Source organism: Metarhizium brunneum, chromosome 7, assembly GCF_013426205.1.
Source record: "Metarhizium brunneum chromosome 7, complete sequence".
Taxonomy (NCBI): Eukaryota; Fungi; Ascomycota; class Sordariomycetes; order Hypocreales; family Clavicipitaceae; genus Metarhizium; species Metarhizium brunneum.
Genome location: NC_089428.1, coordinates 2,815,428 through 2,842,132, shown reverse-complemented (window position 1 = coordinate 2,842,132; position 26,705 = coordinate 2,815,428). Strand labels below are relative to the sequence as shown.

Sequence of the window (26,705 nt, the reverse complement as noted above, 5' to 3'; positions counted from 1 at the left end):
AACCCTAACCCTAACCCTAACCCTAACCCTAACCCTAACCCTAACCCTAACCCTAACCCTAACCCTAACCCTAACCCTAACCCTAACCCTAACCCTAACCCTAACCCTAACCCTAAAAAATTTATATATATTTATAAAATTTATATAAATTTAATATTTAATAAGTATATTTAAATTAGGTTTTAAAATTATTATTTAATTATTATTAATTATTTTTATTTTTTATTTTAAAAGTTTTTATTTAAAATATAATACTTTAATTAAATATCTTTTTATTTTAATTAAAAATATATTTAATTATACTTTAATTATAAAATATACTTAATATATTATAAATATATATAATATTTATATTAATTATATATAGTTTTTATATTTTAATAAAAGTTTAAAATTATTTTTTTTTTTTCTTTTTAAATATTATAATATTAGGTTTTTTAATATTATAATAATATTTATTATAATAATAAAAATTATAAAATATTTTCTTATTAATATAAGAAAATATTATTATATAGCTTACTTTTATATAATTATTAGTTTTATTAGTATTTTTTTCTTATTTTATTTATTTTTAAATACTTTTAAAGTATTTAAAATTATATTATTATTATTAATATTTATTTTTTTTATTTTATTTTTTAATTTATTAAAAAAAATAAAAATTTATATATTTTACTTTTTTTTATATTATTATTTTCTTTAAATTTTTTTTATTTTTACTTATTATTATACTTAATTAAAAATTTCTTAATATAAGTTTTTATTTAAATATTTTAATAATTTTAATTTATAAAGTTTTTTTTATTTTATTATTATAAAAGTTTTTTTTTTATTAATTATTTATTTAATTTTTTTTATATTAATTATTTAATTATTTATAACTTATTTTTTATAAAATTTATAATTTTTTTTCTTAGTTTTTTTAATTTTTTTAAAAATTATTTTTTTTTTATTTATTATTTATATAAATATAATAATTATTATTATAATAAAAAGTTTAATTAAAATTTTTATATTTTATTTTTAGTTTAATAACTTTATTTTTTTATTAATTAATAATATTAAATTATTTTTTATTTTTTTTTAATATTAACTTTTATTTTTTCTTAGATTTTTTATATTTATTAATAAAATATCTTAGTTTTTTATAATTATAATATTTCTTTTTTTTCTTATTATTTTTTTTAATAATATTAAGCTTTATTTATTTAAAGTTAAAAGTATAATTATAAATAATAGGTTTTTTTTATTTTTTTTTTTAATTTACTTATTATTTTTTTTTTTTTATAAGGTTTTAAGTTTTTTTTTTTTATTACTTTTATATATATTATTAATATTATTTATTATTAATTTAAATTATTATTATTATATAATCTAAGAAATTATTTAATATATTTTTTTTATATAATTTATTTTTAATTTTTTCTTTTAGTTCTTTAAAAAAAGCTAATATAAATAGCTTATTTTCTTAGTTTAGTACTAAAATAACTTATTTAAAATATATTATATAATTTAATATAAATTCTTTTTATTTAAGTTAATTTATATAAATAATTATAATTCTTATTTTATTAATTAATTTAAATATTTTTTTAATTATTTTTTTAAATTTTTTATAATTAATAAATATTTTTTTTATTTTATTTTTTTAATTATTTTTTATATTAATAAAATAATCTTATATAATTAATTTAAATTATATAAGTATAATATTTATTATATATTTTTTAATATATAATACTTTTACTTATATATTAATTAATTTATTTAAGTAGAATTAATAATATATTTTAAATTAAGTTAAGAATTTTTAAAGTATTTTTAGGTTATTATTATAAAGTTTTAGTACTTTAAGCTTAATAATTTCTCTTAAGTTTTTTTATTTTAATATAAGTATTTAATATTTAAAGCTAAATTACTTAACTTATTAATATAATTATATAAGTTTAATTATAAAGTTTTAAAGTTTAAAGCTTTAAAATTTCTAAGATATTAATAATATAATTACCTTAAATAAAATAAGTATTATAAGTATTATTTTAATAATTATTAAATATTACTTAAAGTAATATAATAATTATTTAAATAAAAGCTTTTAATATATAATAGCTAAAATTCCTAAAAAATAAATTAATTATAATTTATATTAATAAAATAATTAAGGTAATTAATCTAAGTAATTAGTTATTATATTAATAATAAGTTATAAATTATAATTAAGTAATTAGAGTTAAAAAATTATAAGTAAAGCTTATTTAATATAATAATTTATATTAAAAGCTAAGAAACTAAAGTTTATTTATAAAGTAAATTTAAGGGTTTTTATATATTATAATATTTACTTATTATTTATTAAAGTCTTAATAAACTATAATTATATATATATTATTAGTTTATTTAAAGTTTATTAAATAATTAATAAACTCTCTCTTATTAGTAGCTTATTTTAATTATTAATTTATTACCTGCTATACTTATACTATCTTATAGCTTATATAGCCGGCCTAACCTGTGATCTACACTGCAACTTGTGACTAGGTCGTAACAATTACTTAATATATATATAATATAATATAATAATTTATATTACCTTAATAATAGCTAATAATATAAGTATATAATCTAATATATTTTGTTATTTATTATTATTTTAAATACTTATTATAGCTAATATATTAATTAATATATTATTATATTAATAATTACTTAATAAATAATCTAATATAATTATAATAAATTATAAATATATACTATAATATAAATTCTAGCTTTTCTTAATTTATTTATTAATATTTTTATTAGTATTATTATTATTATTATTATTAATATTACTTATACCTTACTTTTTATAATTTTTTTTAGCTATTAATATTACTTAATATTTTTATATAGCTTAATATTAATAATATACCTTAATAAACCCTTTTTAATATTAAGTTTAAGTGCTTATTATAGTATATAATAGCTTTTCCTTTTATAGCTATTATTTAGTCTAATAAATAACCTAAATAATTTTATATATTATACTTTTATATTATACTTATAAATCTACTTTTATTTATAATTTAAATAATTACTTAGCTTATATAAATATTTTATATTAATTAATTTTAAATATAGCTAATAATTTAATTTAATATAACTAATATATTTTATATATTTTATTTAATAAATTATAATATTATTTACTTATATATTATAATAATATTTTATTTTTAGCTAAAATTTTAATAAATTATTATAATTTTTTTACTTTTAATTTTTTTAAATATCTAGTTTAATTAACTTATTATAATTATAAATTAGCTTTATTTTTTAGGTTTAATACTTCTATATATTATATTACTTAATTATTTATATATTATTACTTTTATATATTATTTTATTTATTTAATATAATTAATAATATAATAGCTTAGTTATTATTTTTATTTTTATTTTTTTTATTAGTTATTAGTTTATTTTTAATAATATTAAATCTAATATTAATTATACTTTTTACTTTAAACTAATTATTAGTTATATAGCTAAAAAATAACTTTTAGTATTAAATTTTATTAATTTATAATAATTAATATAATTTTTATAATTTTATCTTAATATTATTACTTTTTTTTTAATTATTAACCTAATTATATTTTATTTTATAATATAATTATATATAATTAATTTAATAAATAATATAATTATAAACTTTATATTATAAATTATTAGTTTTTAAGTTATTAATATATAAAATTATAGTTTTATTAATTAATAATAAATATTTTTTTAACTTTTTTTAATTTTCAATTAATTTTAAAATATTTTTAATTTTTTAAATAATACTTTTTTATTTTATTACTTAAATTAATAAATAATATTATTATAAATAAGTTTATATTTTATTTTAAATATATAATTATTTATATTTATTATAAAATATAAATAAAAATTTAAAATTATATATAAATAAATATATTTTATATTATATATTTTTTAATATAATAATATATTAATTAAAAATATTATATTTTAAATTATTTAAATAATAAAATTTAATTATTTTTATTATTTAAATAATAAAATTTAATTATTTTTATTATTTTTATTTTAGCTTTTTGTATTATTTTATTATTTATTTATTTAAGTTTTTAATAATAAATTTTAAATACTTTTATTATTATTAAATTATTATTTAAAAACCTTAATAAAATTCTTATTAAATATCTTAAATATAATAAATATATCTTATTTTTTTAATTATATTTTTTAGCTTTTTATATAAATATTTCTTTTAATTATATTAATATTATCTTTTTAATTATATTAACTTTACCTAGTTTTTATAGGTTAATTTTCTAGGTAAGGGTTTCCACTATAGTAAGTCAATATAGTCGGCGTATTAGTGTTAGGATTACCTGTCCGGCTCGAGCAAGAAGCGAAGAAACATGCCCTTACTCAAAATCAAAATCTCTAGAAGGAAATCCAAGTGTATACTGCCAGTCTAACCAATGCCTCCGGTAAGATCCTGGAGCCCCAGATCATTGTTACTGGCTCCTTCAGCCAAAATCTGAAGTCGGACACTCTCGAGCCAGCCAAGCAACAAAAGCCTGCTAATGTGTCTTCAAACCGAAGCAAAAGACCAGGCAATAAAAAGGGCGGCAAGCTCGCCGCACTAGAAGCTGCTGCGGAAATCAAGGCTATTGCTATGAAGCCAAAGAGCGATATCAAGACCAATTTTTGGAGAGCCAAGTGCAAAGAGTTTCTGACTGAAGAAGACCTGATATCCCGTTACAACCTCGGCCTCCAATATCTCCAGAGCTTGAACAAGGCTGATGAGCTAGGCCCCGAGGTTCAGCTCTTCACTGTTGACTGCCTTTTCCGTATCATTGTCGATGGGAAGACGTCCATCGATCAAATGAGCATTGCCGCTCTAATATGGGACTCTGCTTATCGCTTGTCCACTGTGACTTCAGGTATAACTCCAAACGTTGCAATAGCGCTCGAAGGCATCGTCAAATCACTTGGCTTCCCTGGAATCGACGCCAGAGCCAATGCGCCGTCGCGACCACTGGCCTTTTCCTGCCTTGACCCAAAGACTCTTCAAAACCAGTATATTCTACTTCACGGTGGCCCGATTGAGTTCCAACTTGAGCATTGCGGCCCGTACCTCGACCGAGCCATTGACTCGGCGGCAGACTCGCGCGTTCGTTTTGAGCCCGATGGCTGGCAGCGAAGCGTTCTCGATGCTATTGACAAGAACCAAAGTCTGTTTATAACAGCACCAACTTCTGCTGGGAAAACATTCATCTCATTTTACGCCATGGAAAAGGTCCTACAGGCCGATGACGATGGCGTGCTCGCATACGTCGCACCGACCACGGCTCTTGTCAACCAGATTGCAGCCGAGATTCACGGCCGCTTCTCCAAGAGCTATAAGCATGCAGGGCGCTCAGTCTGGGCTATTTACATGCAAGACTACCGCATTAACAATTCTACTGGCTGTCAAATACTCGTCACCGTCCCTTATATGCTCCAGAATATGCTGCTTACACCGTCGCATGCGGAAAAGAAGAATTCATGGTCCACGCGTATCAGGCGCATTATTTTTGATGAGATCCATTGCATTGGTCAGGCCAAGGACGGCATAGTCTGGGAACAACTTCTCCTGCAAGCGCCATGTCCTATCATTGCTCTCTCTGCTACCGTCGGGAATCCCCGTCAGCTAAGTGACTGGCTATCGTCGACCGAAAGAGCCAATGCCAACGACCTTGTTACGGTTCAGCATCATTATCGATACTCAAGCCTGCGAAATTTCATCCATGTGCCGCCAAAGGAATTTTGCTTCTCTGGACTACCTGCTCTTCCTGGCATTTATATCCCTGGCCTTGATGGATCACTTGCCTTCGCCTTTGTGCATCCCGTTGCTAGCCTGGTCAACAAGGAGAAAGGACTTCCAAGTGACCTTAGTCTCGAGGCTCGCGACTGTCTGCGTCTCTGGCGTGTTATGTCTCAGCACGCTACGGAGAAGCACAGCCTTCCTCATGCGCTGCATCCAGACGAAATACTCCCCCAGCTAGTCAAGAAGATGGAAATCATTCATTGGGAGGCCGAACTCAAGGCGGTGCTCCGCCAGTGGATGCTCGACGATAGCTCACCGTTTGATCTGGTCCGCCGAGATCTCGGCAGAAGCCTCCAGCATCTGGCGGCTCGCGATATTATGAGCACTAAGCATGGCTGTGGCGAAGACTGTAGCCACCGTAAAGTCGATCCTGATAGCATTACCTCTACGATACTGCCCGTTCTGGTTGACCTGCATGTAAAAGGCGCCCTGCCCTGTATCGTATTTAACTACGATCGCATCATGTGCGAGACGCTAGCTCATTCCATCGTCGACGAGCTTGGTAACAGAGAAGCAGCATGGAAGGCGTCCAAGTCGTCCTGGCAAAACAAGCTGGCTGATTACCATCAGTACAGGGCAGGGCTGGAGATTGCCCGCTCTCGCGCCGCTAGGACCCTGCGGAAGGAGCCCAAAAGAAAGAAGAAGCGCGGTGAAGATGATGACGACGACGAGAAACTCTCGCGAGCCGAACGTGCCCGCGAACTGGCCGACGTCGACGTCAGTGTATGGGCTGGATTCAATCCGGATGCGCCCATTGACGGCTTCCATTTCGCGGTATCACCAAGCTGACCGTGTCAGAGCTGGTCGAATTCCAGTCGGAGCTGCGCGGCTGCAAGGTGCCGGAGTGGCTTGTTTGTGGACTGGAGCGTGGAGTTGGCGTACACCACTCGGGCATGAATCCCAAGTATCTCCAGATCGTTGAAGTGCTCTTCCGGAGAGGTTTCCTGCGAGTGGTTTTGGCGACAGGCACGCTTGCGTTGGGCATCAACATGCCCTGCAGAACAGTTGTATTTGCAGGTGACTCGATTTCCCTAACGGCGCTGAGCTTCCGCCAGGCTGCTGGGCGTGCCGGTCGTCGCGGCTTCGACATGCTGGGAAACGTCGTCTTTGTCGGAATTCCAACGGCAAAGGTTTTTCGGTTACTGAGCTCCCGCCTACCGGACCTTACTACGCAGTATCCCATCAACACGTCCTTCATCCTTCAACTGGCGGCGCTTCTCCATGGGTCCAATAACTCGCCATTCGCCCTTCAGACTATCAATTCCATCTTCTCACGGCCGCATCTGCATCTCGGTTTGCCCGAGTCCGGAATAACAGTGAGGCACCACCTGCGCTTCTCCATCGAATACCTTCGCCGACAGTTGTTGCTTGACACGGACGGTGCTCCTATCAATTTTGCAAACTGCATCTCGTCTTTGCACTACACGGGAAATTCTGTCTGGGCATTCCACGCGTTACTGAGCAAGGGTTACTTCCACGAGCTGTGCAAGGACATCGATATCAATCCGGAGCGTGTCCTTGTAACGCTGATGCTTGTCCTGTCGCACATTTTCGAGCGTCAATTGTGCAAGCATTCGGACACCGAGTTCGTCGACGACGGTATCAAGCGCTCCTCATCCATCGTATTTCTCCCGCCGTTGCCTAGAGCCGCAAAGGACGCGCTCAGTACTCATGATGCCGAGACTCTATCTATTTTCAAGGTATATGCCAAATCATACATCGATCAGTATCTGCACCGTGGAGACGACAAGCTTCCGCTCACGCGACATCGGATTGGGTCTGATGTAACATTAGACATACCCCCATCACCTGTCGTCCGCTCGCCATTCGTGGCGCTCTCTGGCCATGGTGACGAATTTTCTACCATTTCCGAGCTATGCAACACCGTCCGTTCCGGAGTATTCCTGGAAGAGGCAATAGTGCCGCACCTGCGAATCTATCTCGAGGAATCGGATCCGCCCCTGAACGCATACCTGCTTGATTTCTTCAAGCATGGTGATATCGGGACGATTAAGCACGTGAATAAGATTCAAGCATCCGAGGTTTGGTCACGTCTGAAAGGTATGTCGGGCTCGTGCCGAGTTTGGCATACTTGAAAAGCCTACTAACATCCGTCAAGACTTTGCCACCATCCTACACACAATTGTTGCGTGTCTTGCCGACTTGACCAAGTCTAGGCCTCCGTCCAGTAAGGCCGATGTGGATATACAGAGCGACAGAGATGCTCTCGGGGTGCAGCACAATGGCAGAATGTTTGCGAAACAGGAGGCTGATAGCAGCAGCTCTACTGGAGACAAAAGCGTCCATGGCCCGGCCAACGTTGAGAAGCCAAATCTCAACGAGGATAGTGAGGGGGACTGGTATCAGGATGAAATGAGCGACAAAGGCCTGCTCAGGGTGCTGAGGACTTTTGCCGAGCTGCACGGCGAGTTTGAAGCGAAGCTGAAGAAGATTGCTGTGTAGATGTTGGAAGTCGATCAGACCAGCAGGTACGATGAACTCGGCGCAGATGGGGCGGACCTCTGAGATAGCAAATAGATTCAATGTTAACTAAGTAGCCGGCTCCTCGAGAGCTTCTAGTTTCTCTTCTCTGCAATGCAATCAATTTGTTGGTTTCCAAGCACGCTTCTGGCCGAATAAGCCTCGTGCCCCTTATAGTAAGGCGGTATAGGGCGGCAGAGTCTCCACCAGACCAGACCCTTGTTTTCTCTCACTGACGGCCCCAACAGACATGGATATACTTTCCTAAGTAGTTCATGCACCCACATCCCCTCAATTGGAATTGACAGCATTATCCGTTGGTCAAGTCGCTAGCGTAACGTCCGAGGCAGTCATGAATGCCGCTTCAGGTACAACCACGGTTTTAGGGAGCGATTCCTGGATCGGAGCCGACGCCACTCAGTCGGACGATGCATTCCATCAACGAGCCTCCGCGTTTGTTGCTGCGGTCAAATGGGACGCTCTCCTCTCCATTTCGTCACATGTTCGCCATGGAATTCCATGCAAGGCCAGCGATGAATTCTCCGTCGGTCACTTCAACATGGTACGGCGCGTCGTCTTCGACGACCAAGTCAGCTGGGTCGCCAGACTCAGAATGCCACCCATCTCCGACGTGCCTGCTGACAGAGAGGCTGCGAGCGTTGCGAGAATCATGCAAGTGGAGGTAGCGGGGATGAGGTTTCTCAAGTAAGTGCCGTGCCGGTCTAATGACTACCGCTTGTACCAAGTACAGCATCTAAATTCAGGTCAGGGCCAAGACCGACGTGCCGGTACCCAAGGTTCACTCCTACAACACCGAGCAGGACAATGATGTGGGCGCTCCATATATTTTGATGGATTACATCCACGGCAATGTGGCGTCCGAGATGCGGCTGGCAAAAGACTGTGCCCTCGGCCTCTACGGCACTCCGGAACAGGACCGGAGCTTCAGGCGGGAAATGGCCATGATCCAAGCCGTCCTCGCGACCTTCACGTTCGACCGAATCGGAAGCCTGTATCAAGACCCAGCCACAGAGGAGTTCTTCGTTGGCCCGGATATCGAGACGGATAAGGGCCCTTGGTCACACTCGTCGGACTACTTTGCCGACGTGGCCGAGCACGCGCTTCGAGTATGCGTCAATAACGCGGCGCCCGACGTCCTGACCGGTGCGTCCTTGGCGCTCCCGGTCATCTTCACCGACTTGATGAAGCGCTTCGGCGGCAGCAACAGCAATTCTAGCGACGGTCCTGCAGCCCCTTTCTGTCTCACAAACAGAGACCTTGGCCCTCACAATCTTCTTGTTGATGAAGAATTTCACATCGTTGGGGTTATCGATTTGGACGGCATCATGGCTGCCCCGTACGAGGTTGCGGCTCAGTTTCCCGTGTTGGCGGGACTGGATCCAGAGCCGCCTGGCCATGTCGAAACCATGCCGGCGGCCCTTGAACGCATCAAGAGGACGGAACCCTTGATCAGGGAGTACAACGACATGGTCAAGGAAATCGAGGAATGCGCCGACTCACCAGAGCGCAAAATCTGGAACATGATGCTCTCGAATGGTGCGCGAGTTGTTCAGGGCCTGAGCCAATACAAATCGCATCAGAAGTTTGTCAATGACAGATGGTTGGATGCATATGGTCGGCTTCTTGCTGAGTGTTTCAATTCCACTGCTCGCAGCTCTTTCGCAACTAAGAACAGGGGCTGAGGAGTGAGCCAGATGTGCTGTTAGATGAATAATGACTACAAAGTTTCTACGGGGCAAGTGTAGTCGAATGAGATGCGGCGGGATGGAGTAGTAGACGTATGCCGACGGTGCGGGAGCTAGTACGAAGTACGCACATAGAAACAAGCCAAAGTGAAAAGCAGAAGGGACCGGGCATGTCCGAGACCCCGACTTTTGCGGCGCATCTACACCCCACGTACACGCTCGCTCACATTAAACGATAACTGGGCCAACGCTGAGCAGGCTGGCTTGCGCATGCATCACATTGGCTCACCTTGATAGTGTTGGCTCTAGTCCGTGATACCATCATGCAACTAAATCACTCACGAGCCCGCCAGCAGCCGGGAGGACCAGACATCTGCCTCAGCATCCTGCATGAACCAAGAATAGAACAAAGTCCTCTTGTTGTATCATGCCATCTATGCTCTCAGCCTGTCAACGGCGGAACCTTCTGCGTGCCCCTGTCCAGCACAAATGATTATGTGAGACAAGTCGCGGTTAATTTAATCCAAGTATAGATACGAGAAAGCACAAGCTACCTGCCGCTAATCTTCACATGGTCTTCCGAGACTGGAAAGAGCTGAACCTCGAGGGGGTATTTATTCCTTACCATTCCCTCTCCTTGGCGACCGGGCCTTCTTCTTTCTACAATCGTTTCTCACCATAACCCCACTAGTCTTATCCGAATTGCGACTCCTAGTCCCGAAAACGTGGTGTCTCGAGCCTTCAACGCTATAAACTCGACCACGGCTGCCAAAGAGGTCAATGCTACCCAGGTTTCAGTCCTCCATCTTACCTACAACGTTACATGTGGTTACTGTAAGGGCACGAAGCCCAACGGCCATAAGTGCCCGCATTGTGGTCACTAGAGGGAGTCAAGTACAAGTCATATTGTAGGCATGCGCCAGAATAAGCAGCCCCAATCATATTAGTCTGACTATTAAAACCCACAGCTTCAGGCAAACCATCCTATGTTCGTGACGGTACCTCACGGTTTCACTCTATGGAAGCCTGAAAGCACTTGCAACCCATCATTACGACAATTTCGGCTCGCTATTTTCATAATAATGGCGCAGTGCTATGAGAACATCTGATACTTCATTCTTTACGTATGGGATACTTGCTTTTGCCTCTTATCTAGTCCATCATCAACGTCACTCGCTCATTATCGCCAATGCGTCCGCTATCTGATTGATGCCAGAGAATGTGAGATGCCAACGAGGATCTGTTATATAGTACTTCGCGCGAGGCTCCGGCCACCCGTACAACGTTGTCTATGTTTGTCACAGGCTTGCTTCATACTGATGTTCACATCTCTATCAATCCAAGAAACGGGCGGCCCTAGACCAAGTTCACAGCCCAATTTGGCTGACGCAATGCGTGATATGTGAGGGAATCATGTGACCTGCCTGTTTAATGAATGTCTCACTTTATGAACATTATATACATAGCTTCAGCCAGAGTTCCATTTAGGGGTTCTCTTTTCTCCTTATGAACAATCGCTTTATCTAAGTCGCACTCGACCTTGTTCGTGCTCTTGTACCGTCAAGTCACATGAAGCCCGCTGCCCCAAGATTGTCAGAGCCGGAATGGCCACAGTTGCTAGCTGCTGCCAATTAAAAGCTGCACCGTAGGCAATAGGGCAGCGGGTAGGCGCTCTAGAAGTAGATGACGAAGAGCCGCAGTCCGGTCTTCCTGTAAGAGCATATCCAGTTCTGGTTCCGTCCGCTCACCTTCTTTTAAGGTGATGTTTTGGCCGTTGTCTGGATGCGTAACGTAAAGATTCCTGATCTTTGATAGGATTTGGTTGTCAGACTCCAGCGGATCGGCGGTCATTGTGACGAGGCGCGGTAGTACAGGTGTTTCGATAACGGATACGTCGTTTGAGTGGTATATGAGAACGTGAACGTCTGTAGAAGTTTGCAAAGTATCTTGGGAATATTTTAGGTAATATAATATAATGTAATTTATTTACGCCCGGAGAGATTACCCTTAAAGGGCTTTAATATTATATATTTTATAAATAATAATATTTTTTTACTTATTTAAAGACTTATAATATATTCTTTTTTTATACTTATAAGCCTTATTTTTATAAATTAATTATTTTATAAAAAAGCTATTCTTTTTAAGTATTTAATATTTTATTCTTAATAATTAAAGCTTAGTCTACTAATATAAAATTATATAATTAGGATTTTATATTAAAGTTAATAGTTATTTAATTTATTTTATTATTTTACTTATTTATATCTAATTTACTTATAATTATTATAAATTTAATTCTTATTTAAATTATTATTATATTAAGTTCTTAACCCTCCTTGTCTAATATAAATTTACCTCCCAGGAAAAAAAACAAATTCCCTATCTTGGCACGGTTACATCGCACTATACCCTCCCTTTCCGACCTCCACAATTTGCATCGAAAGAGAAAGTGCTGAGTGGTGTTACCATCCTCCCACAACTACTAAGGCTACTCTCAGTTTCTGCAGACAAGAGCGCGACAGTAAGAAAGTCAACTGCTATATAAGACAGCCGCGGAAAGCGCGCAGCACCGATATCCCTCCACCATGCAATAAGACTAGTCTCGTACACGATGTTATCCAATGGCGGCTCTAACAAAAATTAACAACCCATAATACGGAGTACGGACACAGCTAATGGGAATTGTTACACCAGCATAACACTTTGAGCATACCGGCATGACTTTTCTGCCACCTCCACTACACGTACCTGGCTCTCTGTCAGAAATGCAGGACGCAACCATAGCTTATCTCTACCCTTAGCAGTAGTCCCCATTCTTTAACAAATTTTTAACAAATTTGGAATAAACACACGCAAGATAAAAAACAGTTACTGGCTACTAGTGTAAGCCTGTGATTTGGATCGCGGGCTTCTTAGTAATGGGATATCCATAACGTACACAACCGTGGGCGACCAGGCGACTTGCCCAGTACACGAAGGCGTTTGGTATCGCTCATTCTTCTAACATTCCCGGAGTCACTGGGATTTTGTCTTGTTCTCATATTTCACATATTTAAAAAGCGTTTCCAGGCCACTAGAGATGTATTCGGGAGCGAGCCCCGTTGTGATGCCGTTTGAACTGCGTGAAAAATAGGCAAGGTTCCAATCCCAAACGACGTCTTCAAATGAATCAATGCCAGAGCGGGCCTTGGGACGATAAGCATGTAGTTGTTCACCAGACCACAAAGAGAGCCAACCGCTTACAAGGAGACCTGCCCTGCCACCGAGACAAAAGGCGTCCTGTCACACTCCAAGACAACCCACTGGCATCCTTTATTGCGACAACAGAGGCGAAGTGTCCTGTTCGCCTTGCCAAATTTGTGTCGGGGCGGGTATCCTGTGACAGATTCCTGTCGGTCGTTCTCTACCCTACCTTAAAAGCCACCAGGGCAGGGTGCACAATGAGGCTGCGTCTTCCAGGCCGCTCGATTGACTTGCGTTACCGAGTAGTAGTGTAGGTTTGGCATGGCGAGTGTGTGCGGGACTTGCTTCCCCGTCAGATTTTTAAGGTTTATTAAGATTATTGGTCTATTAAGAAAAATGTACTTCTACAAAGGTGGTAGTCATCTCTTTCCTCTCTCCCCTTCCGGCCGAACACATGTATCCCAGTCCATTCGTCACCGGTTGTGTTGGGCCGCATTGATGCCTACGTATAGCCTCTGCAGGTAACTAGTCAGAGATGTCCTTTGTACTTAAGTAAATCTTGGATAAATTCTGCACACTTTGCAGAAAAGTAAATGCCGTGTCTCAAGTCACTTCAGCAGCCATCCAATGATTGCACAGAGGCTGAGCCAACTTTACTGATGGGGTGGAATTCATGCAGCAACATGGCAACAGATACTACGGGGTGTTTTGTTGACATCAGGCTATGCGCTGCTACGTGTTGGTTAAGCCACTGCTGTCGATCCTCCCCGCAGTAGAAGAGGTATCAATTAGGCCCTTTGAGCATGCATGCATCGTGATTGAGTCTTTGTTCGCTGTCTCAGGTGATGGACGATCGTGTGTGTGGGTGAATTCGAGAGACGGTTCTTGCAGGCAACAATGAAAAATCCCCAGATTTAGAACTTGTTCCCGTCGAGGGGAAATAAAGAAGTTCTTTTTTGTTGTCTTTAATATGCGGGTTTACAATAAGTCTATTCGTTACTGCAGACAGTTAGCCTCGAGATGAAAACGGGCCACGCACACTGCGTCCGCTACTGGTAAATACAGATATAGTCTAGTCAATTGCTACATATTTTCCACGAGGGCAATTAGGGCAGCCCATGAGTAAAATACAGAATTCTAGCTCTATGCTATTTCTGAGATTGGTGCTGTAGTTACCGTAACTTCTTCCGCACCATCGAGGAATCCAGGCGGCAGGAATGGCGAGACTCCCTCTAGGCTAGGCGATAAGATTGGCGGCACGTTTCCGCCTGTAAATGGCGGCTGTCCTCCACCCGGGCTAGTCGGCAGAGTTGGCGGTGGCGGATAAATAGGCGGCGAGCCAGGCCCTAGAAATGGCGGCTGTCCTCCACCCGGGCCAGTCGGTAGAGTTGGCGGTGGCGGATTAATAGGCGGCGAGCCAGGCCCTAGAAATGGCGGCCTGGGCTGTCCTCCCGGGCCAGTCGGTAGAGTTGGCGGTGGCGGCCTAGGCTGTCCTCCCGGGCCTTGAGGCGGTGTGTCACCAGAATCATCGACCTCACCGCCGCCGTCACCAGGCGACTGGGTACCTTGACCTTGAATAAAGTTAACTTTGTTACCCACTCTGGCGTAAACGCCAGGAACTCCCTGCCTGGCACAACCATAGCCATACGAAACTACACCAACAAGCGTATCGCCTTGAACAAGCGGGCCGCCACTGTCTCCATTGCAAGCATCCTTGGCCTGTGCTCCTGCGCAAACCACATTTTGGGTGATTGGCTGCGCCTGCGGTACCTGTTGTTGGATCATATTTTGGCACTGGGCGCGGCCTACTGTAGTAAGCGCGACTTCTTGCAAATCGTCGGGAGATTGACCGTCCTGTTCCAAGTTGCCCCTAAACTAAAGTCAGAATTTTGCTTAATAGAGCTGTAAATGAAATGTTTCCCAACTATACATACCAACCAGCTACCATTACTGGGGTGCCGTCTTCGAGGTCGGAGCCCTGCTGCGGAAGCTTGGCATATTTAATTGACTGGCTTTCTTGGATGTTTGGTGATATTTTCAAGGTGCAAACATCGTTATCAAGTGGTTCAGGGGTAAACTGAGGGTGTATACTTTGAGATACCACCCTAGAGATTTTGCCGCCACTTAAGCGATTCTATATAATATTTATTAGGGACAAGTTATCTTGTAAGAAAATACAGGACTAGAGTGTAGTTTCCAAGGAGTAATTATAATAAAGAAAAACTTACATATGATCCAGCGCGAACCACGGCATTTTGAGGCATGCCCTGACAACAATGAGCGGCTGTGAGAACGGTATTCTGATTTATAATCGTGCCGCCGCAAAAATTTGGAGCACCTTCTCTAGGCAATAAAGCAACAATGTAAGGATATTTACCCGGAGCGGCGGGTTGTCCATTCACAATTTTGACAGTAGGCCCTTCTCCTGATAGCGGCAGTGCAGTCGCCGTTTGCGCTGCCAGCATGGCAATGACGGCTGCAACAGCCATTTGGAGCACCATTTCAGAAATCAGGAAAAGAGGATTCAATGTTACTGGCGTACGATGAATAAATGACTGCTGTCTTTGGACCTCAAAAAACACGTTTGACAAGAGAGCTTGACCAAGCTTATATGTAAATTTACTGCAGTCAAGACAAATAACATGGCTGGGGACTATTAGCCTCCTTCCCTATCCAGAGTATATGCGCAGGAGGCTGTGTTGTGGATATAGAACCTTTGCGAAACGAACTTGATAACGGCATAAATTATGCTAGAGTCCAAACCGTGGGGCTGTCAATTATTACAAGGCAATCGATACACGGGCATGACTTTTACCACTTCTCATTGGCCGCATGGTTTCCTGTTAACATCAATTGATGCTTCGGATTCTGCCGTCTCCGCTGCAAGTACCTAGGCCATGCGCTGGCTGGCCTTGATCGTGACATCTCTGTAGATTCCGTTAAACCAACGGTGCTAACAATCAACCGTCTGCAGCGAGCCGGAATAAGTTATCTATTGCCACCTTGACCCGACGACAGGCAAATAGGCTTTCTCGAGTTTTTATAGCAGGAATAATAATACGTGTACACTACTGTTGCCGTAGTGGTTAAAGTACGCAAGTACATATTCGTAGGACCAGGAGTTAATGGGAATTCAATGTTGGCTCAGGATGATAGAGAGGGTGCAAGTTGTATTGCTTTGAAGTCTTAAATCAACCAGGGTCTATTGCGTAGTGTTATCTTGTAACTATGTCACCACATTTTACCCTATTTGGTCATGGTATTGGCTCACAATGCAAGACTGTGATCTCAACTGGAATGCGAATGTATGCCAGAGTGGGAGATCACGGTGTAAGTATCAATTGCTGTTAGTGCAGCCGGCTACACCGCCTTTGGGGGAAGTACCAGCGGGTCACGAAAGTTTAGGCGAATTAGAAGTAGTAAAAGTCAGACCAGTCCCGTGTAAGAGTCAGGCCCATGTCAACATTGAAAGGGCTCGGGGAATATTGATAAAACGCCGGCTGTATGAACTAGTAATGTAACACCACCATCTCCACTCTGCCCGGGACAATAAGTCGTAAGCCGCTTGTGCACAATAAAAAGTCGTTGTGTAGTATAGAGATAGCAGATGGGACGGTATTATTTGGACCGCCTACGTTTGCTGCCTTATTAGCTTTCCGCACAGCTCAAAAAACCCAGTTGTCTGTTCCCAATATTCTGTGCTTGGGATTTCATGGTCCATGGCTGTCGGCGTCGCATTTTTGCGGGGAGGATCAAAGGACGGAGCACGGAGCAGGTCCATACGAGTGTCATGGAAGCTTGTGTCTACGTACACGGTGTCGAGTGCGAATCGAGTCAGTCGTCTCTTATAGACTCCATGCAGGCTGAAACAGTTGATTTGTGTGTGTGACAAGGGCTCGGACAAAGGGCTTGAAGCAATAGCTCAATTCAGTAATAATCTCGTACGATGTTAAAGGCCTTGCTAGCCTTGTCCTGCAACATCGAACCCAAAATCTGAATATGGCGGTTCATAGTCCTAATAATAGGATAGTCGCCCATGAAAAAGCGCAGAAAAACAACGGCGACGGCCAAATATACAACCATAGCCATGATCCTATGCCTTTCGAACCAGTCGCCATTATTGGTATGGCGATGCGCCTCCCCGGGCGTGTAAGGAATGAAAATGACTTCTGGAACCTTCTTTCCCGCAAGAAAAGCGGGCTTTGTGAAGCCCCTAAAGACCGGTTAAATATTCACGGGTTTTACGATTCATTTGGTCACGTTGGAACCACTCCAATCAACCGGGGATACTTCCTGGAAGACGTGGATATCCAGCAGTTCGACACGACCGTTTTCCCAATACCCAGGGCGCAGCTGGAGCGTCTGGATCCTTCCCAACGGCAACTCCTCCAAGTAGCATATGAATGTTTCGAAAACGCTGGCATATCTTCGTGGCGTGGTAGCAGTGTTGGATGCTATGTGGGCGAATTTGGAGAGGACTGGGCTGATGTGAATGCCAAAGAGCCGCAGCACAAGGGTGGTTACCGCGCTACCGGGTTCGGGGATTTTGCCATGAGCAACAGAGTCTCGTATGAGTTTGACCTACGCGGCCCCAGCATGACGGTGAAGACGGCTTGTTCGTCATCGCTCGTTTGCCTTGATCTCGCATGTCTCGCAATCCGGAATGGCGAGTGCGATAGTGCGCTGGTGGGAGGCACTAGCTTGATGTTCTCGCCAACTACATGGATAGCCCTCAATGACATGGGACTACTCTCGCCGATGGGTCAGTGCCGGACGTTTGATGCTGAAGCAGACAGTTATGCTCGCGGCGAGGCTGTCAACATGATACTGGTTAAGAAACTCACCTACGCCTTGCGAGACAAAGACCCTATCCGGGCAGTTATTCGCGGGATTGGAGTGAACAGCGATGGCCGGACGCCTGGTATGCTTACCCCGAGTCCTCTTGCACAAGCGGCCTTGATACGTCGCATATACGCTGCCGCTGGCATTAAAGACTTGTCAGAAACGGCCATAGTTGAGTGCCATGGCACAGGTACCCCTGTTGGCGATCCGTTGGAGGCCCAAGCTGTGGCGGATTGCTTCGGCGATGACGGTATCGTTATTACGTCAGTTCGTCACAATTGTCCCCTGACCGAGGTAGTAAATTACACATACTAACATGCCACAGGTCAAACCCAATGTCGGTCATTCAGAAGGCGCTGCAGGATTGACGAGTTTGATCAAGAATGTTCTGGTTCTGGAGCATGGCACGATACTGCCGAACATCAACTTTGAAACGCCAAACCCAAAGAGTGAGTCATGGATGTGTGTATGCCTGGAACGAAAATGCTCATCCGCCTACAGTCCCTTTTGAGGAGCGCAAACTCCATGTTCCTACGGAGCTGGAGTCATGGCCTAAACGACGTGCGGAAAGAGTGAGTGTAAACTCATTCGGTACAGGGGGTGTTAATGCACATGTAAGTTCGCAGTAGCTCGTACCTTCATTGCAGTAACGGAGCAGGCACCATGCAGACTGTACAGATAGCTAAGACTGCACAGGTCATCATCGAATCGCCGAAGCAATTTGGCATCACATCGCAAGCATGTATTCAGCGTGAGTCGCGCTTCACATTCGACGGCTTTCTAGCCAGGCCATACACCACCTGCTATTTCCCAACTAATTGATGTCTCACCAGTCAACCATGGCTAATAATTTCCAAATAGATATGAGCAAAGGAACTGAAAGTGTAAAAAACTTCCATGGTGCTATTAAGAGCGGCACTGTTCCCTCCGTGGTACCTATTCCAAATAATAGTTTTACTACCAACGGTACTGATGGCAATGATTCGCCTACGAACAGCGCTCTTCCTAATGGTCCCATCACCAACCGTGCTCCTACAGCTGAGTCTCTTACTAACAGCGCTGTTACTAAGGGTGCTACAGCAAGGTCAGGCTGCGTGACCTCGCTTACACGCTGGCTAACAGGCGGGGACACCGTCCTCACCGAGCCTTCGCTGTGGCTGGCAGTGATGGCCCAAGTCTTAACATCTCTACGAAGCAAACCATCAAATATCAGTCTGGCTGCACCAAGGTAGTTTGGGTCTTCACGGGGCAGGGGGCTCAATGGCCTGGAATGGGCAGAGACCTGTTGGACACAAATTCTATATTCCGGGAAACGATCCGGAAGCTGGACGGGTTTTTACTGACGCTTCCTACACCGCCACCATGGAAGATTTAGCATGAGTTGCGCAAGGTGGCAGATGACAGCCAAGTCCACTGTGCCGAGCTTGGCCACCCCGTCTGCGTGGCTCTACAGATAGCCTTGGTCGACGTGCTTCGCTCGTGGGGAGTAATGCCAGACGTCGCCTTGGGGCATTCATCTGGTGAGATAGCTGCCGCGTACGCCAGCGGCGCCATCTCGGCAGAGGCTGCCATGGCTACTGCAACATTCCGCGGTTCCAGCAATGTATCGACGGACCAGAAAGGTTCCGTGGCTGCCACAGGACTCGGCCAGCGCGATGTATCGTCGTATCTAGTGCCTGGAGTGGCCATGGCATGTCATAAAAGCCAATCGAGCACCACTATATCCGGTGATACAGACGCCGTCAACGAGGTCGTCCAGAGACTCAAGGCTGAGCAACCCGGAGTGTTGGCCCGGTTGCTACGGGTGGACAATACATATCACTCTCATCACATGCTTCAGTACGGACAGTCTTATGAAGAGCAAATTATGCCATATGTCTGCAGTCGTGATCCCTTGGTGGCACAACATTCGTCTGTCACATGGGCACTCACCTCAGGGGTAAGCGTTGCCAGGAAAGCCTGATGCATCTCGCCGGTAAGCTCTACCAACAAGGCATCTCACTGGATTACTCGCTTCTCTGCCCACCCGGCGACTTCGTCAGAGATTTGCCCCCGTATAGTGGGAAGCAAAGCACGGCTCACTGAGCTGAGTCAAGAGTCTCCCGCGAGTGGAGGTTTCGAAAACATCCTCCGCATGAGCTTCTCGGGAATAGGATCGTCGAGACGGCAGCCAACGAACCTGTTTGGAGGAATTCCCTCGCCCTTGAAGATGTACCCTGGTTGGCCGGACACGAGGTCAATGGACAGATTGTGCTTCCTGCCGCCGGGTACATCGCCATGGTCGGAGAGGCTCTTCTGCAACTTCACGAGGTAGTACATGAGAGCCATGAAACCACTTTCAGCATCAAAAACTTACACATCGCCTCGGCGAGGATACTCAAGATGAACAGTACCGTAGAGCTCATCACCAGTCTGAAGCCTATCATGATTGACGCGTCTGAGACCACCACATGGTATCAGTTTGCAATCAGTTCCTTTGATGGAACGAGGTGAATGAGGAACTCCTTCGGCGAGACAAGAGTCTTCAAAGACAAATCTTTTACACCTCCTTGTCAAGTGGGCCCTCAAAACGCTTCGTTCCCATGAATTGTAGATGACAAGGCCTGGTACATGGGTCTGCGACGCATCGGATTCAATTACACTGGGCTCTTCGAGGGCATGCAAGGCATCACAGCAGCGACAACAGCGACCAAAGCCAAAGCCACCGTGGATACGAGCATTCTACCCAGCGATTCAAAATGTTCCAGGTACGTGCTGCACCCGTCTGTCATCGACCAGTGCTTCCAGCTCTTCACCGTGGCATCATGTCGGGGCATACGCCGAAACATAAGCCAGGTTTCAGTACCGACCTTCATTGAGGAAATGGTCGTGTGTCCTTGTCCAATGAGCCAGACCCTGAGCGTCGTGGCCCATGTTGATAATGCACTGGAGCGAGGCTCCTTCACGGGTAACCTTGTGGCTCAGAGTGCCGAGGGTGACGAACGCCTGACCACTACGTGCATCAGCCTGAAAGGCCTCAAGACAAGCGCCCTTACCAGCAGAAGTGATAGGGATGCAGACGAGGAAGAGATGCCTCTAATCACGCAGCTCGAGTGGATGCCTCACAGCGACTTCGCAGATCTGGGGAGCCGTTTCCGTTGACCGGCACCGCGCGTAATGGAATGGCCACTGCTGGAGGAACTCACTCTCCTATGCATGCTCGACCACGATAAGGGCATCGAGACCAACGGAAAGACTGCGGAGAATCTCGTCAAATTCTCGGTTTGGATGCAACAGCAGATTGAGAACTATAAGCAGGGGACTAACAAGTTTGTAGACAAAAACAAGCGCTTGGAGGAGAAGAGCGCAGAACAAAGACTTGAGCGTATCAAAGAAATCATGGCCATACTCTCTTCATCGCCATATGCTATCTTGGCAAAGGCAGTTGATAAGCTCTTCTCGGTAGCACCAGCCATTTTCAGCGGCGAGACACACCCTTTGCACATTCTCATGGAGGACAACGTGCTCGCCGAATTCTACGACGCAATCTCAATGGACTCGGCAGATCTTCTCAAGCTCTGTGCCAACACAAACCCGCACATGCGTATCCTCGAGGTCGGCGCCGGCACAGGAGGAACAACAGCTCGTGTTCTGCGTGCACTTACGTCTTCGTACGGAGAATGCCTCTATCGTGTCTACACGTACATCGACGTATCAGCCGGGTTTATACCTGCTGCTAAGCAAAGATTTGCTAGCCATGAGAAAATTGAGTATGCCGTGTTGGATGTTGCAGCAGACCCAGCTCAGCAAGGCTTCCAGCCGGGCAGCTACGATTTGATTATCGCCGCGAACGTAGGCTCATATTATTTTCACCCCCTCGCCAGATGCCCATGTTTGCAACCCTGCTGACTTTGTAACTTCATTAGGTTATCCATGCCACCACATACTTGAATGAGACTCTCGAAAACATGCGTAACCTTCTCAGGCCGGGGGGGGCGGCTATTCTTAGAAGAACTCTGTCCTGGTGAGTGTACCCTGTTGCGACAACATCCCCCTTAATACCAAGGACCACCGACAACTGGCGGCAACACAGCACGGAATGCTGATACCTCCTTACTCACTTCAGATGTAATGGTCTTTAATTATGTCATGGTGAGCATACTACATATTCGTCTGTTGCACTTACAGAACATGAATGGTAATCTCAATCTTGTTCAGGGATTCCTCCATGGCTGGTGGCTCGGGGCCCAAGACAACCGCGTGGATCAGCCGTACGTTTCGCCGGAAAGGTGGACCAAGGAGTTGCTTCATGCCGGCTTTTCGAAGCCTGAAGTTATCGTCCTTGATGATTCAGCGCCATATCATGTCAACACTGGCATTTTAGTCAGCCGTGAGAGTCGACACGCTAGTCTATTGGCAGTCAGCGTACTGTGCTACTCTCCTAATAGTCTATACGTTTCTGAGATGCATCAATGCCTAGAGTCTCTCGATGTAGCTGTCAATATCTGTCATTTCAGACAAGAGTTACCCGCTCACAACGATATTATTTCACTATTAGACCTCGAGGTACCTGTACTCCACGAAATGACGGAGGAGACTTTCGACACTATCAAGGAGTATTTGTCCTCGCACAAGGCCAAGATTCTCGGGGTGACACCCGCTTCGCAGGTGGGCGACGTAAAAGATCCACGGGCAGCTATGGTACTTGGTCTCGCCAGGACTGTACGGAACGAGCGATCCCTCCCATTCTTTACAATCGAAGTGGACGAGACAACGACATCGGGCCGTGGCCGCAGCTAGCGCCGTAGGCAGGATCCTACAGCACGCCGGGTCAGAGCAGCTGAACAATCGTGAATCCATTGACCCCGACTACGAGTATGCCATCATCAAGGGGGAGGTTCTTGTCCCACGACTGCACCGGCAAACGATTTCCGAGGCATTTTAATCGACTCAGTGGGGGGATGACTGCGAAACTTACGATTTGACGACTGACAGGCACATCACCATGAAGATGCTGGGCCTGCTACATACGATGACTTGGAGCAAAGGTGGAAGCAGCCGTTCCCCGCCGAGGGTGACATTGTTGTTGAGACTCGGGCTGTCGGACTAAACTTCCGGGTATGTATTGTCGATTCCCGGGCTCTTGTCCAACGAGCATTTGCGAATTTAGCTTTTCCAGACACGAATCCCAATCTCAGTCACAAGCCGCATCAAAGTTCTGACTCGGACGGTGCTAGGACTTTCTTATTGCCTTGGGTATCATTGGAAACAGCCCCAGCGAGATGGGATTCGAGGGAAGCGGCGTTGTCCGAGCTGTAGGGCCTGGGGTCTTTCGCTTCTCCGTCGGCGGTGATGTCATGTATCTCGGAAGCGGGTGCTTCAAGACAATCCACACAGTGAATGCGGCGTTGTGCGTTAAAATGGACGACTCGATGTCTTTCGAGCAAGGCGCAGCATTGCCGTGCGTCTACACCACAGCTCTCATGGCGCTGGTGGACAAGGCCGATTTGAAATGTGGCCAGGTGTGTAATAAGCCCATGATTTGAACCTAGGTATTGGTTGACTCTGGATACTTACAAGATGCTGTGCCGCAGTCTGTCCTCATTCATGCAGCCTGTGGGGGAGTCGGCCTCGCGGCGATACAGATTGCGAAGATGCTTGGTGCTCAGGTGAGTCGCAATGGGTACACAAGGACATGACTAGACGTAGACAATACATTATATCTGGTGCGTACTGACACCGGCACAGATATACTGCACCGTGGGGAGCGATGTGAAGCGCAACCATCTCGCAGCAAACTATGGGATTCCACCCTCGCACATATTCAACTCGCGGGACTCATCCTTCCTTCCTAATGTCTTGCGTGCCACAGATGGCAGGGGAGTAGACGTCGTACTTAATTCGCTGTCTGGAGACCTGCTTCAAGCGTCGTGGCAGTGCGTTGCTGAGTTCGGCATCATGGTGGAAATCGGCAAGCGAGACTTCCAACGGCGAGCTATGCTGGCCATGGCACCTTTCGAGGCCAACCGCACCTTTACCGGTCTTGAGCTACGCCTGGTCTTGCAGGCACGTCCACACAAGGCCGCCGCTCTCTTGGAGCGCTGTGTAGGATGGATACGTGAGGGACGTATCCGAGGTCCGACCGTCTCCAACACTTTCGAGGCAGTCCAGGTCCAGGACGCCTTGCGGATGATGCAGACGGCTAGGCACATTGGCAAGATGGTCGTCAGGATGCCCCGTGATGCTCGGGAGCTGGATCGGCCGACGATGCCAACGCCATCATTCCAGTTTCGGTCGGACCGCACCTATCTGCTGGTAGGAGGTCTTGGTGGACTTGGGCGAGCGCTCGCCACCTGGATGGTAGAGAAGGGCGCGCGATCCCTCGTATTCCTCTCGAGATCTTGTCAAAAGGGGCCCCAAACTGATGGCTTCGTCAAAGAGTTGCACTCGCAGGGCTGTCAAGTGTTGCTGGTTAAAGGCAGTGTCAGCAACAAGGCCGACGTCCAAAGAGCTGTGGATAACGAGGTGACTGCTTCTAGAGCCCTCGCAGGCGTAATCAACCTGGCCATGGTCCTGAGGGACGTGGCGTTTGCCGACATGTCCTTCGCCGACTGGAACACAGCAGTCGAGCCCAGGGTCCGCGGCACGTGGCACTTGCATGAAGCCATCTCAGACATCAACGAGTTGGAATTCTTCGTCCTCTTGTCGTCTTGCAGTGGAATTGTCGGCCAGTGGGGCCAGGCCAACTACGCAGCAGCCAACACTTTTCTGGATGCCTTTGTGCATTTCCGCCATGGCCAAGGGCTCGTGGCCTCCGTCATCGATCTCGGCGTCATGGGCGATGTGGGCTTTGCGTCGCAGAACCACGACCTTCTCGAAAACCTCGGCCGGATGGGCATGCGCATCCTACGGGAGCAGAACCTGCTCGACGCACTCGTTTTGGCTCTGAGGGCATCTCAGCCGACTCAAGTGGCAACCGGGCAGCTGGGCTCGCAGCCTGGCGATGCATGTATGACATACCGGAGCCCCGGCCAAGTGCTCTTGGGGCTGAACACCACCGTCCCCATCTCATCGCCGCTCAGCCGCGTGCCTTGGCGGCGCGACGCGCGTATGAGCATTTACCACAACCTGGAGGTCTTATCCAACACTGGTGGGAAACAGACATGTCCTCTGCGCGACTCTCTGCGAGCCACTCTGGCGCCTTTGACGAATAACGCGGACCGAACCGCCACTATAGCTTGTGCGCTGACTGCTGCCTTGGCCAATTTTCTCATCAAGGATGAGAACGATATCCCGCTGGACCGACCGCTGGAGAATCTTGGAATTGACTCACTAGTCGCCATGGAAGTGCGTAACTGGATTCGCCAGCAGATCGGCGTGGAATTAAGCACCATTTCCATTGTACAGAGCCCATTACTATTCCACCTAGCCGAGGATATTAGATTGCGTATGGGGAAAACTTCATGATTAGACTGGCCAGAGAATTTATGCTTCCCACTTTCCGTAATGTCGCCCCTGCAAATACGTGCCTACATTCCCCCTTTATGCTCTTTTGGGTTTGCTTCAAGTGTCTAGGATTCCCTAACCTATAAGTTTGCTAGTAGTTAGCCCTAGGCTACCAACCCGAATAAGTAGGCAGACTCTCTTTTTCCACAAGACTTCAAATGTTCTCACTTATTGCTTTTGGGGATAGCCAGATCCTAGCGTAGCAACTAGTATGTGCTTGTAACAGTAGCCTGTATTGGGAGCTGTGTATTGGCAATGCTACCCAGGGTATCCCTAGATGCATGAAAAGTTATCAAGGCTCCTTTTATTCCTCAAGACACATGCTATAGCGTATCCCGAGGGCATTATCTGTGCTGGCCAGCTTCTATAGCTATCCGTCAAGTCTGTCTTGGCGCCTTCTAATATCAGAGACTAATCACGAACATCAAGGGGCTAACGCAGGGGCCACGCGGGACCCACGCGGAGCTCCTGGCCAGGCTCGACCTGTGCCCTAGCTATGCCCTCTGGATATATCTGGTATAAAAGGGAGACTCTAAGCCTGTAAGAGCTAGGGGGTTCCCAGCTATGCCAGAGATTCAATGTGAATACAGTCACGATAATATTAACCAGTTGACACCTAATTTATTATTAATAGCTATCTCGCAGCGAGGATTCCTGCCACATCTCCCTAGTTACTCTGCCATCACAACCACACCCTGATATATTGACGGCAACAAGTCACGCATTTGCCGCCAACGGTTTTTTCCCCACATGTCAACTGCAACTTTCCTCAAGTGCTCGGTCCTCTTTATCACGCAGAGCCTAGTGCTGACAGACACCTCGCCTAGAGTCTTCCAGTACCCGCCTAACCAACTTTAATACTAATTTGGATCCGATTAGATAGTCGCTTAGACCCCGAAACACCCAGGTGCCATGTGAGCCCCGCTGCGGCAGCCAACAATCCAGCACGGACCTGCGGGGTGTTTCAGGTACTGACTGGTTCTTGTTATTAAATAGAGTTAATAACCTAATAGTCGTGTGTTTAAACAGGTAAATAGGCTTGAAAGATAATAAAACAGGTTTTTTTCCTACCTTGCAGACGCACTTAGCTTTTAATAGCGTCTGGTAGAGCTAGCTCT

General features: G+C 43.8%; 8 protein-coding genes across 8 annotated transcripts; 6 read left to right on the top strand and 2 right to left on the bottom strand.

Annotated features, from left to right (window-relative positions):
- Nucleotides 1-4,496: 4,496 nt before the first annotated feature.
- Nucleotides 4,497-8,350, top strand: G6M90_00g114060 (uncharacterized protein; the record flags this gene model as incomplete). Its single annotated transcript, XM_066131912.1, has 4 exons — nucleotides 4,497-4,505; nucleotides 4,562-6,610; nucleotides 6,688-7,948; nucleotides 8,007-8,350. The coding sequence occupies 4 exons, from the start codon at nucleotides 4,497-4,499 to the stop codon at nucleotides 8,348-8,350; spliced, it is 3,663 nt and encodes a 1,220-aa protein (XP_065987885.1).
- Nucleotides 8,351-8,720: 370 nt separating this feature from the next.
- On the top strand, nucleotides 8,721-10,071 carry G6M90_00g114050 (uncharacterized protein; the record flags this gene model as incomplete). Its single annotated transcript, XM_014684219.1, has 2 exons — nucleotides 8,721-9,073; nucleotides 9,138-10,071. 2 exons carry the CDS (start codon nucleotides 8,721-8,723, stop codon nucleotides 10,069-10,071), a joined length of 1,287 nt encoding a protein of 428 aa, XP_014539705.1.
- A 1,620-nt stretch (nucleotides 10,072-11,691) lies between these two features.
- Nucleotides 11,692-11,925, bottom strand: G6M90_00g114040 (uncharacterized protein; the record flags this gene model as incomplete). Its single annotated transcript, XM_066131911.1, has 1 exon — nucleotides 11,692-11,925. The coding sequence occupies one exon, from the start codon at nucleotides 11,923-11,925 to the stop codon at nucleotides 11,692-11,694; it is 234 nt and encodes a 77-aa protein (XP_065987945.1).
- Nucleotides 11,926-14,403: 2,478 nt separating this feature from the next.
- TRYP_21 (Trypsin) lies at nucleotides 14,404-15,749 on the bottom strand (the record flags this gene model as incomplete). Its single annotated transcript, XM_014684218.1, has 3 exons — nucleotides 14,404-15,130; nucleotides 15,195-15,394; nucleotides 15,489-15,749. The coding sequence occupies 3 exons, from the start codon at nucleotides 15,747-15,749 to the stop codon at nucleotides 14,404-14,406; spliced, it is 1,188 nt and encodes a 395-aa protein (XP_014539704.1).
- A 1,510-nt stretch (nucleotides 15,750-17,259) lies between these two features.
- On the top strand, nucleotides 17,260-19,334 carry gloL_7 (Highly reducing polyketide synthase gloL; the record flags this gene model as incomplete). The annotated part of the gene is made up of 5 exons (XM_066131910.1): nucleotides 17,260-18,369; nucleotides 18,428-18,551; nucleotides 18,604-18,716; nucleotides 18,799-18,853; nucleotides 18,964-19,334. The coding sequence occupies 5 exons, from the start codon at nucleotides 17,260-17,262 to the stop codon at nucleotides 19,332-19,334; spliced, it is 1,773 nt and encodes a 590-aa protein (XP_065987975.1).
- Nucleotides 19,335-19,591: 257 nt separating this feature from the next.
- On the top strand, nucleotides 19,592-20,595 carry gloL_6 (Highly reducing polyketide synthase gloL; the record flags this gene model as incomplete). The annotated part of the gene is made up of 2 exons (XM_066131909.1): nucleotides 19,592-20,041; nucleotides 20,194-20,595. The coding sequence occupies 2 exons, from the start codon at nucleotides 19,592-19,594 to the stop codon at nucleotides 20,593-20,595; spliced, it is 852 nt and encodes a 283-aa protein (XP_065987851.1).
- A 117-nt stretch (nucleotides 20,596-20,712) lies between these two features.
- Nucleotides 20,713-21,243, top strand: gloL_5 (Highly reducing polyketide synthase gloL; the record flags this gene model as incomplete). Its single annotated transcript, XM_014684216.1, has 1 exon — nucleotides 20,713-21,243. The coding sequence occupies one exon, from the start codon at nucleotides 20,713-20,715 to the stop codon at nucleotides 21,241-21,243; it is 531 nt and encodes a 176-aa protein (XP_014539702.1).
- Nucleotides 21,244-21,297: 54 nt separating this feature from the next.
- gloL_4 (Highly reducing polyketide synthase gloL) lies at nucleotides 21,298-25,548 on the top strand (the record flags this gene model as incomplete). The annotated part of the gene is made up of 8 exons (XM_066131908.1): nucleotides 21,298-21,933; nucleotides 22,008-22,053; nucleotides 22,208-22,782; nucleotides 22,844-22,978; nucleotides 23,077-23,199; nucleotides 23,319-23,603; nucleotides 23,676-23,750; nucleotides 23,830-25,548. The coding sequence occupies 8 exons, from the start codon at nucleotides 21,298-21,300 to the stop codon at nucleotides 25,546-25,548; spliced, it is 3,594 nt and encodes a 1,197-aa protein (XP_065987807.1).
- Nucleotides 25,549-26,705: the final 1,157 nt, after the last annotated feature.